The following is a 15443-nucleotide window of genomic DNA, read 5'->3' as shown; positions in this document are numbered from 1 at the left end:
CCAAAATAGGAGTCCCCACTCACTTTTATCCTTCTGCATTTTATTTCCATTAGATGCCAGGCTTTAATTTTGTCTGCTATTTTTTGCAACAGTAACTCCCTCTCTAGGTATCTGTACTATTCATCTATTCATCTTATCTAAGCTATTGACCTTGTTATACTAAACCCAACAAGATAGTAGTTGTGTAATTGTGTGATTGGGTAAATTTTTCTCACATTTTGGCCCAACTCCAATCAGATCCTTTGTTCCTATCTTTCTGAAATGCCTATAGTACTATATTTAAATGGCTCAAGATTTATCTCCCTGCCCCCTCCACTTGCATGCTCCTCTGCTGAACTTCCAGGTTTGCTGGGTCTGCCAGAGTGACCATGAGACTTCCATAGAGCTGGGTGCCCACTTTGGCAGTGCCGTGGGCTCTCCCTCAGCCTGTGTGCCACTATGTGTGCCATGCCTCAGACACAGCAGTGCCACATCCCATAAAACAGCATTTATTTCAAGTGGTAGAATGGGCAGGAGGCTATGATCCATCAGGGGAGAGCACTATTTTGTATAGTAGCACCTGCTGAGCTCTGTCATTCACCCAAAGATGAACACCCTTATTTATGACCCAGCATGTCAAACAAGCTCCTGACACATCCTGTTACAACAGCAAATAGGCTGTGTACACCTGCCTTTCATGTTATGTGGTTTTCCTGCTCTTACAGGATTTTCTTCTCCTAGACAGAAAGTTCAGGGCATACTGGCACAGCTTCAAAACTGCTCATGGGTTCACCCTGGCTAGCTAATTTCTTCTGATTTGCCCCTAGCTCTGATCATATTTTAAAGTTGCTCATTTTGCTGTTCTACTCCTTTCCAACACATTCATTTTTTAGGGTTTAGATTACTAAAGTTGTGAAACTGCTCCTATATTTAGAATGATGATTTAAGCTGCTTTCACTATATGCAATTGTTGTACACTGAGGAAGCACTAGCTTGTTTTTTTACAACACTTCAGCAGTATTATCTCTGAAGGGTATTAAAATATGCACTTGGCTGCATTTATGATGTTTAATTGAACTTTTATTAGGTTTTTTTAATGTATCCTCATAAAGCACCATACAACAGTAAGAAATAATGTACAAGTGGTAGATTATGTAAATGAAGCAGAAAATGCTATAGTTTAGTATTTAGTTCATATAAAATATAAAAATTAGATGAAAAATGTGGTTTTGAATGCAGTATAATTAAAATTGTATATTGGAGTCTAAGCTACACCATGCTCTGTAAATACCAGTGGCTCTCCTGACTTCCAATGAGATTTTGCAGAGGATGCTGATAAATTACTGTACAAAGTAAGGCTTTTATTGATTCACTTTGTTTGATTCTCTTCCCATTTTTTTATTGCATGAGTTTACACTTTTGCAATTATCCACTAAACTGGAGTAAATTAAATTCAGAGGAGGCAACAGAAGACAAAGGTGGCGGAGATGCACTGTAATGGCACGGAGCTAAATAGGATGAGAGAAACATACACAGACAGGCATTCACCTGGGTAGTGGTGACACCACTCTTAGGAGCTCAACAGTCTGGAAATTCTGAAAGGCTGCTTCTGGCAGAGGAGTAATTCCAATGCCCGCAGCCATCTCACCTCACGCTGGGATCCCGCGCAACATAACAAGCAATGGATACGCTGTCCTTCCTGCTGGTTTTCAACAAGCTCCCAGGGAAAGCGGTGCCAAGGCGAGTGAGAGAAGTACTGGACAGTAGTGGATTGTTTGATAAATTTCATCCTGGATTCAGCCACAGCCATGCTACTGAGGCTGCCCTTGTCAAAGTCATAAATGGTTTGAATGCCACTGCTGAAAAGGAAGCCTGGCCTTGTTTGTACTATCAGATCTAGCCGTGGGGGGGTTGTTCTGTAAAAGGCTGGATTCTGTTGCAGTGCCTAGGTGACTGCCTAGTGTTGACTGAGAATGCGTTGAAATCGTTCCAGCGGTACTTGATTGCTTTCCCCAATCAACAGAGTAGGGTAAATTCTCCTCGAGAGCAGCCAGTTTCACATAATGACACTTGATCCCAGGGAGAATTCACCAGCAGCCTGACTTAGCTGGCTCTAATGCTCTACGCTCTTTCTCTTGCCATTCAGAGAGATATATGAGATGCATTATAGCAGTGTATTAGAACTCCTTTTTGACTTTGTTGAAGAGGACTATATTTCTAAAAGTACCAACAATCAGATATTCACAAACAAAAGACTTTCTTGTGCAGTTTAATAGAGATAAAACATTTGTTTCTACCTGTTAATTTGAAGTCGGACTTCTTTTTAATTTTTTTTAACCAGAGGTCTGAATTCTGTTTGTAAATCTGGAGTGAAAGTGCTGATGCCCATAGATTCATATAGTTGTAACTAAAGAGGAGAATGTGACCCAATTGTCTGAAAACCAGAAGTCACTGAATAAGTTCCCTTGCAACTTCAGTTTACATTCATGACCAGTAAACATAAAGAGTCTCCAGTGCTGCTTCTGCTACTCATAGGCACTCCAGTTCTACCAGTAGCCTGGTACCAGATTTTTTTTTTTATTCTCTTGGTTCTCTGGCTGTGGCAAGGATGTGGTCTGCACGTGGGTTGAATTTTTTTTCTGTTCGCTCATTTCTCCAGCTATAGCAAGGCTGTGATCTGCAGGGGGATTGCAAAGTTGAGACCAAAGACCTAAAAAAGGTTTTAGCCACAGATCTTTCTGAATCTCATCAGTGGGAAAACACACTTACTTTTCCTCAAAATGCCTCTCATCAATAACATATAGTATCTGAAATTAGCATCCAGTGAGATTACCTCTAAAATCTCCAGTCTGAGATTATCACCAACATAACTAAATAGGTCAAGCTGCAGAGGAGATTTGCATGGACCTTCATGTTTGTAGCAGGCATGGGTTCTTGGTCACTATAACTTCAGAATCTTTAAAATCAGAATATGGCTAACAACCTTCATAGATAAAAATATGCAGTATGCAAAAGAGCAATCCAGAGTAATTAATTTGTGCATCAATTTTCTCATGTGTCTGCATATGTCGATGAGCTTGGGCAGCCTCTTATCTTCAAGGAGCCCATAAAAGAGAGTGTTTTTCTTTTTTTTTACTTCATGACATAATAATTTAAACTAGCATCCTGAATGTAAAAAGACAGATTATGTTCATGAGCAGTGAGAAGCTAAACAAAACTGAACTTGAAACCCCTTTAACTCTCATTTTAAAAAAACAGTAAATAATTAAATTAAGCACTCCTTTTTGTTACTAAAATGAAACAAAAACATACATTGAATCTATTGGACATTTCAGCTTCCCATTTGCACCTAACATGCACATCAGTTATCTGAATAGAGAGGTCATAAACATGGAGCAATAAATTGAAGAATAGTATTTCATAGGTGGCATAAAGATATCAGAATTTGACTTGGCATGTTTATTAACAATACTGAACAAGTTCTGTTTAGGAAGCTAATAAAAATGATACCCTATTTTTCCCAATGCATCTTAATTTCTGCTAGGCATGTCCTGATTTTTAAATCAATCTTATATTTTTCCTATGGAAATACCTAAATGTTCACATGGAGAATATATTTATGCTTTGCTTTAAAATGGCATTTTAATAGCTTCTTTTTTTATATTAGATTTTGCAAGTAGCTTGGTACAAACCAATGATTTCAGTTTCTGTGTTATGCTTAACCATCCCATAGCAGGGCCCTCAATGCAAGTCTCCTTGGTTCAGGATCTCCTGCTAATAATACCTTCATTGCTAATCATAACTCAGGAGAATAAATCCTGCTGCAAGTTGAAAGCCATTTTACAATTAACGTATAAATAAGTCGACCATAATTACATTGTGTTATCTCACTTTGTTTTTACAGCCTCTTACCATGTTTCAGACAAGAAAATTAGGCACGGGAGGGAATGTTTGAGAGGATGTATTTCAATGACCTGAGTTTGACAGGCTCATATAAAAGTTCATCACTTTCATCATTTCAGAGAGATGAGACTTGGTTTGTTGATTTGTTCTACTTGGCTTTGCTTTTTGCTCTTCATAGTAAACCACCCTCCCTAGGTCATTGCACAAGACAAAGAGAGACAGAACTTAACATTTTTTTAATAATTCTTTCAGTGTTTCTGAAAGCATAGCTATTTTTCTGCATCAAGCTAAGACTGTTTCAATGTGTAATATTTTATAATAGACCAAGACCAGTTTCAGATGGTTCTTCTTATTAAGAATGTCTTCTGGGGCATAGTATTTGCATTGGCAGTAGATTAGGAGATACTAGGACACAAACTTGTCTAGTCCCCTTTCAGACCTAACTGGTAGAGTAAGCTGGGGTGAAATTTCACTCTGCAGGAGAATAGTATTTAACAGAAAGTTGGAACAAAGGAACTGCTTTTCATATCTACAAGGTTTTTAGGACAGAAATCATTCTAAACTAGCCAGACTTTGAATTTCATTTCTATCTAGTTATATTTAGCATTTCTTCTCTTCAAAATAAGGTTGAGTAACTTCCTCTGATGCAATAAAATGTCCTTAAAACCGTGTGCACATAAATAGAAGGAAACAGACTGAGTAAATCTACTGTTCAAATAGCCTTATGTTCTTGAGGAGGTTATATAGCTCCCCTCTTCTGTCAAGAGGTTCCCTCATGCTCCCACTTACCTCAGTTATGGATCTGAGCATGTTCTTACTGCTATGAGCACAAATGTTTTACTCATCCGTCCCACTTCACTTTTTAGATCTGCATCTTCTCTGACTTACACAAAACATTTTGTTGAATACATGTGCTCAGAAATCCCAATTTCAAGGGAAAAAATTTAGGAATATGAATTTTTTGGGCTGGGATAGTCTCAAGGCCTTTTCTGCCTCTCACCCCTCACCTCCAAGAGGGAAGTTGGGGTTGCACAAGGAGTTGTGAGGGGACACAGCTGGGACAGCTGACCCCTGCTGACCACACCATGGTGTCATGCTTGGCATATAAAGCTGAGAGAAGAAAAAGAAGGGGTGAATATTTGGAATGGTGGCATTTATCTGCCCAAGTTACTGTTTATCACATTGAAACCCTTCTTTCCATGCAGTGGCTAAACACCTGCCTGCCCTTGGGAAGAAGATGATTTCCTTGTTCTCCTTTGCTTTATCTGTTAGTCTGTCTTTATCTATATGTGCAAGATTTCTTACTTTACTCTTCCATGCTTTTACTCTCCTGATTCTCTCCCCCATCCCGCGGAAGTGAGTGAGTGAGTGAGTGAGTGAGTGAGTGAGTGAGTGAGTGAGTGAGTGAGTGAGTGAGTTGAGTGAATGAGTGGAGCTGAGCTGCCTATTGGAGTTAACATACAACAGATTGCTGAGTGGCAATAATAACATATTGTTTACAACACCAAGCTCTTAAAAGCATGAGCAGTAAAAACATCAGAATTCAAACTCCAAATACTTGGGAAAATCTCATTTTGTTGAGATGAGGACAAAGGAATGATACTCTAGTCAATATTAAGAAAACTATTTTGCAAGAAAAAACTTCCCTCCCTGAGAAAGACAAGGATGTAGTAACCACAATATAAGCTGAGAAGAACCAGGGCATATTTTAGCTGAGTAGAGAAAGAAGGTCAGCTCCCATGTACATGAGACAGGAAGAATCTGCAGGGTCAGGAAATGTGAAGACTTTTATGAGAGGCAATGACTGAAGATGCAAGGCTATGGTCTGAAATGACACAGCAAATGGCTGCTCTCCACAGTGACTTATAAAGGTGCCATAGGGAGAACTTGTGGGAGGAGATGAAGAAATTAGCTTCAGCCATGAGGAGCTCACTGACGGGGTGACACAGAGACATCAGTTTGTTTCCATTTTGAATGACAGTGGATAAATCTGGTTACAAACGTACTTGTGAATTTGAGGACAGAAACAGAAGCTGAATTTGTGCCTTGCAGTCAGTGGGTCAGATAGGTTAAGGAAGGGATGGAATCTCCCAGATGTGTTTGAGGAGAAATCAGTGGAGAAATTGGCATGAGGAATGCCAGTGGAATTGCAGCAGGTGGCCCAGCACTGAGTCAGAGATGAACTCCAGGAAGCAAAAGTAAACAGTACTCAGCATGCTTACAGATAAGAGGGACAAGAGTGAGATGTAGCTGTGGAGGCAAGCAGGTTCAGTGTGTGTTTTCAGAGTGGAGAGATTAAACACACACTTGTTTTGAGAGGAGGGAGAAGCCAAGGCAAATAACAATGTACATAGAGGACTAGAAAAAGAGGCAAGCAAGCACCAGGGAGAGGAGAAGACAGAATGTCTTATTCTGCTTAACGCCTGTATCCATTTTGCAGATCAGAACTGCACTAATTTGGGAAGCAGTTTATATAATCCATAAAAATGCATTTTATTAGCCTTTCTTTACTTGAATCACTGACTTCTAAAGAATGAGAACAGCCATAAATGCTATTGTCTCCACAGGCAGCAATTTGAAAATAGAAGATGCATGGTTACACGATAAGTGTATTTTCTTCATAAAAAATGTTTGCAAATCAGGTTTAAAATAAGGGAAAAACAACCTTAAAATATTCTGCACTTCAGAAAATAATAAAATGTCTTCTTATTTTCCCCTGGTAGACCACGCAATGCAGATTACTTTATGCAGGAAGCTAAACGGAAGAAGCATAAAGCAGATGCAATGGTGAGAACATTTTCTTTCCAGTTACATTGCTCCAAATAATTTTTGTAATGCAGTTTCTTCATCAGTGCAGTATTCCTGGGTTAATTATAAAATCTATTATAAGGATGGCTAGGCTTGTTAAATTAAGAAATGTTTATATAATCAAATGTTCATAGACCAATAAACTATGACTTAACAAATAATGACTTACTGAGATAAAGGCCTGGATAAATAAAACTTTCCATTTATCCCTTTGCTTTAATTAGTAACTATAGTAATGGAGGCTGCATAAAGGATCCACATACCTATCATCTCTGTTTAACTAGCTGGCTAGGTCCTATAATTGCATCTCACTCCAAATTTGGTCTGGTAGCTGAGGTATTTGCACTTTTTTTTAAAGAGCTTTGGCTTTTCAGTGCCAAAAGAATCCTGGTTTCATGGCAGATGTTTCCCAACATAATCAGAAGCACACAAAGAATTTTTGTAACCCTAGAGGAACACCTAGCACACAAAGTACTGTTGCAACAAATAGATTCTTCACCCTGGCTTTGACCTGTCTAAAAATGTAGCCAGAAAGAAAAAGGGGAATCTGAGGTTATACAGAGCACTAAAGAGATGCTTGTCTTTCCAAACAAATGGGAGCAACAAAATATGCAATGCTGCAGCAGAGCTCTGCTTAGCTGTCCCTCAGTTCTCTCCAAGGCTGTGTTTGTCCAGTGCCACAGATGAGCCAGCACAACATGAGGTCTTTGGGATGGCAGTATATGGGGTGGGACGCTGCATTAGGGTGGCTGTGTTGCAGGTGGGGGTAACTGCTTTCCTGTCTTGCTCTGTCAGACAGACCCTTTGCTCTCATACCATCAGGAAAGATGAAAGGTTTTTCTCAGCTGTGCAGAATGTAGAAAAGCCAAGGAAGCAGAAACAGGTCCTTAATTTAGAACACTAACACCGAGTTTTACACTCTACCTGAGTTTATTAGCACAAATTTTTGTGGTTTATTCAGTTCCATATTACCCTAAAGTGAGTCTTAAAATCAGTAAATATTGTGGAGAAGTACAAATGGTGTATTTTAGTGTGTTGCTTTAAACAGAATGGAAAGGATCACTTAATATGCAAAGGAAATTCTTAGCCTAGAGAGAAATGTTTTTATGGTAGACTCCCAGAAAGTGGAGTTGCCAGCATTATTCTCTGCTGTACCACAAGTTTGCTGCATGAAAGTCACCTAGGCACGATTTGAATAGCTTTCTGTCAGTATCAGGTGGTTGAAATATCCTCCACGTTCAGCTTCCCTACACAGTGGACCAGCACCTTACTTACACCTTTAAACAGCCCTTTGCAGGTGCTTCCTCTCCCTCCCTGGCTGTGTAGGCATCCTGGGGAAAATGCCATATTGCCAAAGTGCCTCCAGGCACTTTGAATCACCTTGCTGGGCTCGACACCTCCTACTTTGGCACTGCATACCTGACACAGGCACTCACAGTGAGCAGCTTGAAAATTACTCTAAGTCTCTCTGCTCCTCAGTCCCCCATCTGTGAAATTGGGATAATAGCACTTCCACCCGCACCGGAGCATCAGGGGGAGAAATATAATAAAAAGTTTGTGAAGTTCTCTGGTATGATCGCAGTGGGAGTCATATAAGAACCTAAAATAGATTGAAGCTAGTGTGCCATTCCAAAGTTACTATTTAAAACCTTTATCCCTTGGAAAAGAATAAGGTCCATTAACCTTTCACTGTGTGCATCAGATTTCAACCAAATGCATCCAGTCCATTAATGGGCTTTATGTACCGCAGGAGTTCTGACTGAAGGAGAGAGAAGTCAGGACAGAGAGGTATTAGTATGATTCATCTCTCTCTTCCCTTCAAAAATGGAATTCTGAGGGCAGATAAGTGGCATGTAAGTGTACACATATGAACATTAGATGCATGTTTGAATATGCAGTGTTACTGAGGACAGGCACATATAAGCACATTAGTGCACAAATACACACACAAAGTACCAAAAATAGGAGAAGAAACAGGGCAAGGAAGGAGGATGGCAGAAGATGCTGAGGGAGCAGAGCAGTCCCTGAAAGAGGAGGAGGATATAGAAAGCAAATTCCTGACAAGAGGAGAACAATGCTGAAAATGGTAGGGATAAAGAAGATAGGAGAACAGAGATGAGCCTTTGTATAAGAGTTAGTAGTCAAAGTATTTAATTCTCCTGTCTTAGTTATGATATCTGTTACCGTTCTTTGTTGAGTGATAAAAAACTACACTTGCAAAGATGTGTGAAACCCTTTTTAATGAAAGATGAAAGCTGGAACAAAAGGCAGAATGAGTTTGTGGAATTTCCAGCACTGGAAGAGCTTTAACAAACACAGTTGGGAATGTCCTAGGCACAGCTGACCCTTCTTTGGACACAAGAGTGCGGAACAAATAATATCTCGGAGCCTCTCCTAGCTCTATTTTCTGTATCTTATGATTTTCACTGATGCACAGAGTTTAATGGGTATTAGCTTTCTCACAGGAAAAATAGTGCAGCTGAAGATATATGAACTTGTGTCAAGTTTACAGTATTTGTCGAGAAAGTCCCATCAAGTGTAACAATATCTTGATGATTATGCTACATCTCTGTGTCCTTATTTTTTTCTCTCTAGGTGGAGAAATTTGGAAAGGCACTGAATTATGCAGAAGCAGCACTATCGTTTATTGAGTGTGGAAATGCAATGGAACAAGGACCAATGGAATCCAAATCCCCTTACGCCATGTATTCAGAGACAGTTGAACTCATCAGGTAGGAAAGGAAGGCGATGACCCCAGGGGTTACTCTGTGCAAACACGATCATCTGCATTATCACCTATTTTCGTACGTGCAGTAAAAGGGTAGAAGTGAACTCCTTACAAGGGCCTGGTTATTCATATGTAATGTATATGTTTTATCTGTGGTTTCTTTGGAAATTAAATCAAGTAACTGTCAAGAATGAAAAAAAAAAAAAACAAAAAATAAAAGAAATAAACAAAAACACGAACAAAAAACCCTAGAGGTTTTCCTATTACTTGAGTTGCAAATTACTTCAAGAGTTTCATGATATAAATCCTGAACTACTCAGTGGAGGAAACCAGTAACCCATAATAACAAAACATTTTCATGGAGTGGTAACTTGAAAAATATTGCAACACATGTAAGATTGCTGTTTAAAGATTACCTGAAGGAAGATGTGAACAGTGATAGAAAAATGGACACTAAGTCCATTTGATATGTGTGCTCTAATGTAGTCAGTGAAGTCAGGAGCACAGCTCACCTCAGAGCCACCCCTACCTTTAGTCACCTTCATGGCTCTCCAAACAGGGCAGTCTAGAATTCAGTGCCATCCACAGTCCCTCTGAAGTATATCTCTTAAGTCCTTTAGTCCATTATAGCTGGTACTTAACATTATTGGCAGTGTCATTGCTAGAGAAAACAAAGGTTAGAACCATTGCAGCAGCTGAGGGACTCTGCAAGAGAGCAACCCCAGACACACTAGTGGAGACATCTGCACTGACAGTGACCATGGTATCATTCCTCAGGACACTCAACCATGCAGTTCCATCCAGTCAGGATTAAGCTCATAGGAAATAATACATTTTCATTTTTAATCATATCCATAATGAGTCAGAGCTTCTAAAACAAAAGCATTCTTTTGGACTTAGTGTTGATGTGAAGATTTTCTCGCATGTTAATAATTCCAATGGCATTTTGTTCCACTTAAGGCTGTCTTCTCATGCATTTCAGTGGATTGAGGCCAGCTTTCTGACTGGAAAGCTATTGAAAAAAATCAAATACTTTTTTTTCTGTAAGAGAATTGTACATTCCATCTCTGCAATTTTTCCTTCCTTTTTTTCCCCATCTCTGTAATTCCTCCCTTCTTTTTTTTTTTTTTTTTTCCCAAAAGGCAGAAAGCTCTTTCTTTGTCTGCCCTGTCTTTTCTCATGGTAGTAAATATATGGTCCTAACTCTGGAAATGAATTTTGCTTGCAGATGCATAGCTTTCAATAATGTGTATAGCTGCGGCCGTGTTGTAATGTGAATTGCTGTTGATCTCGTTGCAACTCAGAAAAATAAGTGGTTTGCTAGGTATGCCTGTAGAAGCAAAATTTTCATACTGAATCTTTGCACAGATATCAGAATTAGAGTTCGAAAGCAAAAGTAAGAAAAAAATCACAAGCAGCTAATTATGGGGAACAGGTATTTTTCTGGAAGTGAGCCCAGAAGCACTGTGTGTTGTTCTAACCTTGTCTGTTGTTCAGGTATTCAGCTGGAAGCTGAGATTTCCAGAAACCAATTTGTGTTTGCATAGCACATACACTCTTGAAACACCAGTGCTACCTCTGTGGATCTTTAATATTTATAGAGTTTGAATGTAATGTCATGTGAGCAAAAATAGCTCTGAGCCACATGTTCCCCCTCTGCCATGCTGTGCTCGGAGGAGCAAATCTGGGTAGACACACTCAGAACTGGCAGGGTGAGGTCAGCACCAGCTTCCAGGCAGGCTGTCTGCCTTCAAAAGCTCCAAAGCCCTTTCTGCATGAACTCTGTGTGACTGGGTCTCTGCAGCAGCAGAGGTTATTTTGGTAGGACAGTGTCACCTCGCCAGCTAGGCTCCCCTCTGGACTGATGGATGATCAAGGGGGTTCACGGCTGTTTAAAGAGTGCACGGATGCACTGCTAATGACAAAACAACTCTGAAACACAACCAGGAAAAACACATGTATTGCTGGTAACTTGAACAAATATGTATAAAGGGGCAGAGCAAACGACATTGGCCAGCATAGCTCTCTGATCAGTAATACAAAGCTGTCTCAGTTAACTCACATTGGCTTTTTTCTTCTTGCTTAAGGTATGCAGTGAGACTAAAAACCCACTCAGGCCCCAACGCCACACCAGAAGACAAACAGCTGGCAGCATTATGGTTAGTAGATCAAGCTTTCCTCAAAAGGCTTCTTTTCTGCAGTGAGCCAGTTCTTGAAAATCAGATGTTGGATGCAGCCAGATAGAATTATGTTCTCTATTGAAATTAAGAGAATCCTTTCTTCTCTGGGAAGGTCCAGCCCTTGTATCACTGTACCAAGTCTGCATTCTGTCTCTGTAAATAAGCAATTCATACTTATTTATTGATTGTGACAGTTTGGCTATGGTACGTCAGTGTAATTAATTTTTAAATGCCTGATGGTTTGTTGTTTTTATGAGTGATGTACTTTTGTACCAACAGCTCGGTAAGTTCTTCTGTGGCTGACATTTTAGGCTCAGTAATCATAAATTTTATTTATATTATATGAAGGGCAATATGGTGATGGGGATAATTAAGCCTCTTGGATTATCTATTAAATTGAGATTTCTAAACATATATGTAACACCTTAGATTCTACAGGACAGTTTCTGATTGCTAGTAAAATACTATAATGTTATTAAAATCAATTTTTAATTTAATATCATTGTAGTTAATACATAATATACCTATTACATGGTTGCTGAGTCTCAGTAAGTGGACATTTACAATCAGCAAGTGTGTTTTTAACATCTATTAACCATCTGTTAAAAACCCAAATTAAATGCATCTTTGGCCTCCATAAAGAAGGAGTCCTAATTAATCATTTGTATAAAAAGGAACAAAATATTCAGAGATGCTTTTTTTTTTTTTAATGCCCTTTCTCTGTCACTGGTTTTCTGTTCCATGGGGAGGCCCACAGCATGCATTAAGTGGCGATGGCTTTAAAAATGCTTAGGTGGGAAAATGACTCAAGAACGGTTAAAAAAGGACATATAAAGCCACATTACAAAGGCTTGCTGAGAACTGCCGGAGCGCTTCGGTGCGTGCGGAGGCACATCCAAATTCAGGGAGCCGCTGCATCTGTTCCAGCAGGAGAAAGGTCAGCGCGAGGGAAAGCAGACGGAGCCTTCTCCGGGCGATGAATGGCAATCTTAACTCACCGTCTGCCAGCCAGCAGATGAGCTGACACCATTTGCATATGTGCCGTACCTGTGAAGGTGACAGAGGGAGAGCGATGGGGGCGGCTGCCAGCCCGCGCTCCCGCCCGCCTCTCCCGGGGAGACACTGCCCTCCAGCGGCCGCGGCCGGGACTGCGCTCCGCACAGAGCCCGGCTGCCCCCGCAGCCCTGCCTGGCATGGGCTGATTCAATGTCCGATTTCCAGGCGTTCGCTGAGGTGTGGGCAGCCCTTGGCCGCGGGGAGATGGAGAGCACTCTGCACGTTCACACTCAAGGCACCTTCTGGTGCTCCGGTTTGGCTCCTACACTAAATACTGCTTTTAAAAACGAGGCCTCTGCTGCCAAAGGAAAAGCAAATCGCACAGGGTTTTTGCTTCAAAAGCAGCACAACTGTGGGGCACTTTCACACTTGCCCTAGTTTTCACACTTTTCAATCTAAAAACCTTGCTGAGAAGAGGTGGTGGTGATTCTCAATTCAGAAAATAGACAGGTACACCTAAAGCCACTAGCAAAGAGAAGTGTATGCGTCCTGAATACTGACTACTGGGGTACATAACTATAGTCAATAGCCATTACTCTCATTTAATTAGATAGCTTTAAAGGTGTGTGGCACTCTGCAGACTAAAAAGAAGCACAGGGGCAGACAGTACCAGTACAGCACGTTGAGTTTTTCAACCCACTGCTGATTTCCTTTGCGGAAAAAGTCAGGCAAGCGGCCTGGGAATAGCCTCCAGGCTCCAACACAATCTCTGTTCTGGTTTCCTACAGACAAGGTTGGCCACTGAAATCTGTGCCAGATCCAAGGTTTCTCTTTATCCCAGCCATCTCCAGCTGCTGGAAGAGACCACTGGGTGTATGCAGAATACATCCACTGTTACTTGAGTTCACTATATCCAGGGTATTGCAATAAAGTCCCAAGATAAGATATCTCAAAAAGCTGTTTATGCATTTGCAAGTGAAAATACAAAAAAAAAAGGTGTATGTGGAGTTTCAGGATGTCTCTTTTCATGGGATAGGCTTTTGATCAAGTGTGCAGACTTGAAGCCAGAATGAAGGCCTGGGAGCCCAGACCCTTCTGAGTATGGTTTGTTTAGTACCTCACTGGTAGCATTTGTCAGCATGACCTGCCCTGGCTGTAGTACCTAGCTCTGCTCATGAACCCAGGGCAAAGTGTGAAGTACTGCCAACAAATGGTGACAAAAACTGTAAGCAAGGTGCTGTCAGCCTTCCATTCTATATTAGTTTGAGGATTTAAGATACTCAGTGGGATTTCTGTTCACCCTGTACTTTCTGCTCTCCCTCATATTCCAGTTACCGCTGCCTGGCCCTTCTGTACTGGAGGATGTTCCGGCTCAAGAGAGACCATGCAGTCAAGTATTCAAAAGCGCTTATTGAGTATTTCAAGGTATATTTTTTATGGCATGTTTGTAGATCAATGTTTTTACAGGAGATGCAGCATCTTACTGGAGCAGTAGCTGTGCTGGGATTAGTTTTTCCCCTGTGAAGTCAGTGATGTTTTACCATAGATTCTCATGGCAACATCTGAGCTCTAGTTAGTTCAGTTATCTTCACAAGGGTCCTTCTTTGAAAAATACACACCGTGACCTTTCAGAAAGGATGATAAATTTGTTGTACTAACAAACAGGCATTTTTAGATTATTCTTGGTCCATTGTCTAGTGCTATCCAGCTCTGTTGTGAATAGGTTTTGCAGATTTTGCTGTAAGAATCCCCTTCGGGATTACACTTCCCACGAGTTGAAGACTTTGATATAGATCAGTCCTCAGATTGAGGCCTTCCACTCAGCAGCATCACTAGGTAGGACAGTGCAGTGGGACATCTTACCCAGGGAACTGTCAGAGAGCCCACGCTGAGTTCAGCAAGAGTTGTACAGCGGCATCAGAGGGCAGACAGACCACCTGTCACGTACTTGACATGGCACCCTTGGCTTCCCCTTCCTGCTTTGCTTCACCTGTTGCTGCTACCATTTTTCATTTCTGAGAAAGTGAAACTTCTTGCAGTCAATCCATCCAGCATGTGATGTACAAACACAAAAATTAGCCTTTATCTTCCTAAATAAAAAAAAAAAAAAGAAGAAGAAGAATGAACATACAAGTGTCATTAAGACAAACTGCTTTGTGAGACCTGAACAGGCATTTGTCTTTGAACACAGGGCTCATCTGTTGGGGATTTTTTGTGGACAGAAGAACCTTGAAATGAAAAACATCCATCCTTTGATATTTTGTTAGTAAAAAAATTCAAATACAGGCACAAATGCTTATGACCAAATTCTGAACACATGAAGACAGGGAAAAGAATTGACAGATCTGTTATTGTCAAATGGAAATTGAAGTCAATGTAATTGCTTCAAAAATTTATCAGTATATCATTCAACACATTAGGTTTCTCTAACAATTACTTGATTTCAAGGGAAAGAAATATGTGCCAATTGAAGTACTTTGTTTTTCTTGACCAGTTCATAGAATAGCTGTATTAAGCAGCTCTCAACCATGTAAAATATCTCCTGCCAGCAGACAGAGACTGTTTCACAGCAAACATAAAATGGACTTACACTCTACTATAGCCAAGAAGAGTTTGTTTCTTTGCAGAGCTCCTGCCGACACAATGATAGCATAGCTTCACATTAGAAAGTAGTCTCACCTTTAAAAGCAAAAGTGGAAAAAATCATCCATTTGCTATAATTTTCAGTGGAAAACAAGCCAGTTGTCCACTCCTTTCATATTTGGTATCTAAAAGCTTTCAAAACCAAGTGACATGAAATGCTGACTGCATTAAGTACTTCCTCATATATTATCAATCAGAGAAGGATT

General features: G+C 40.4%; 1 protein-coding gene across 1 annotated transcript in view; it reads left to right on the top strand.

Moving 5' to 3' along the window:
• The window catches only part of AFF3 (ALF transcription elongation factor 3), a 266527-nt gene that overhangs the window by 246520 nt on the left and 4564 nt on the right, over nt 1–15443 (top strand). Inside the window, exons 15-18 of the mRNA XM_059493960.1 lie at nt 6606–6669; nt 9286–9422; nt 11506–11577; nt 13926–14019. Of these exons, the coding sequence (XP_059349943.1) occupies nt 6606–6669; nt 9286–9422; nt 11506–11577; nt 13926–14019 (367 nt within the window). The remainder of the gene's footprint in view (nt 1–6605; nt 6670–9285; nt 9423–11505; nt 11578–13925; nt 14020–15443) is intronic.

This window comes from Ammospiza nelsoni, chromosome 2 (genome assembly GCF_027579445.1).
Source record: "Ammospiza nelsoni isolate bAmmNel1 chromosome 2, bAmmNel1.pri, whole genome shotgun sequence".
In the NCBI taxonomy this organism is placed as follows: Eukaryota; Metazoa; Chordata; class Aves; order Passeriformes; family Passerellidae; genus Ammospiza; species Ammospiza nelsoni.
This window is presented reverse-complemented; position numbering and strand designations above follow the sequence as displayed.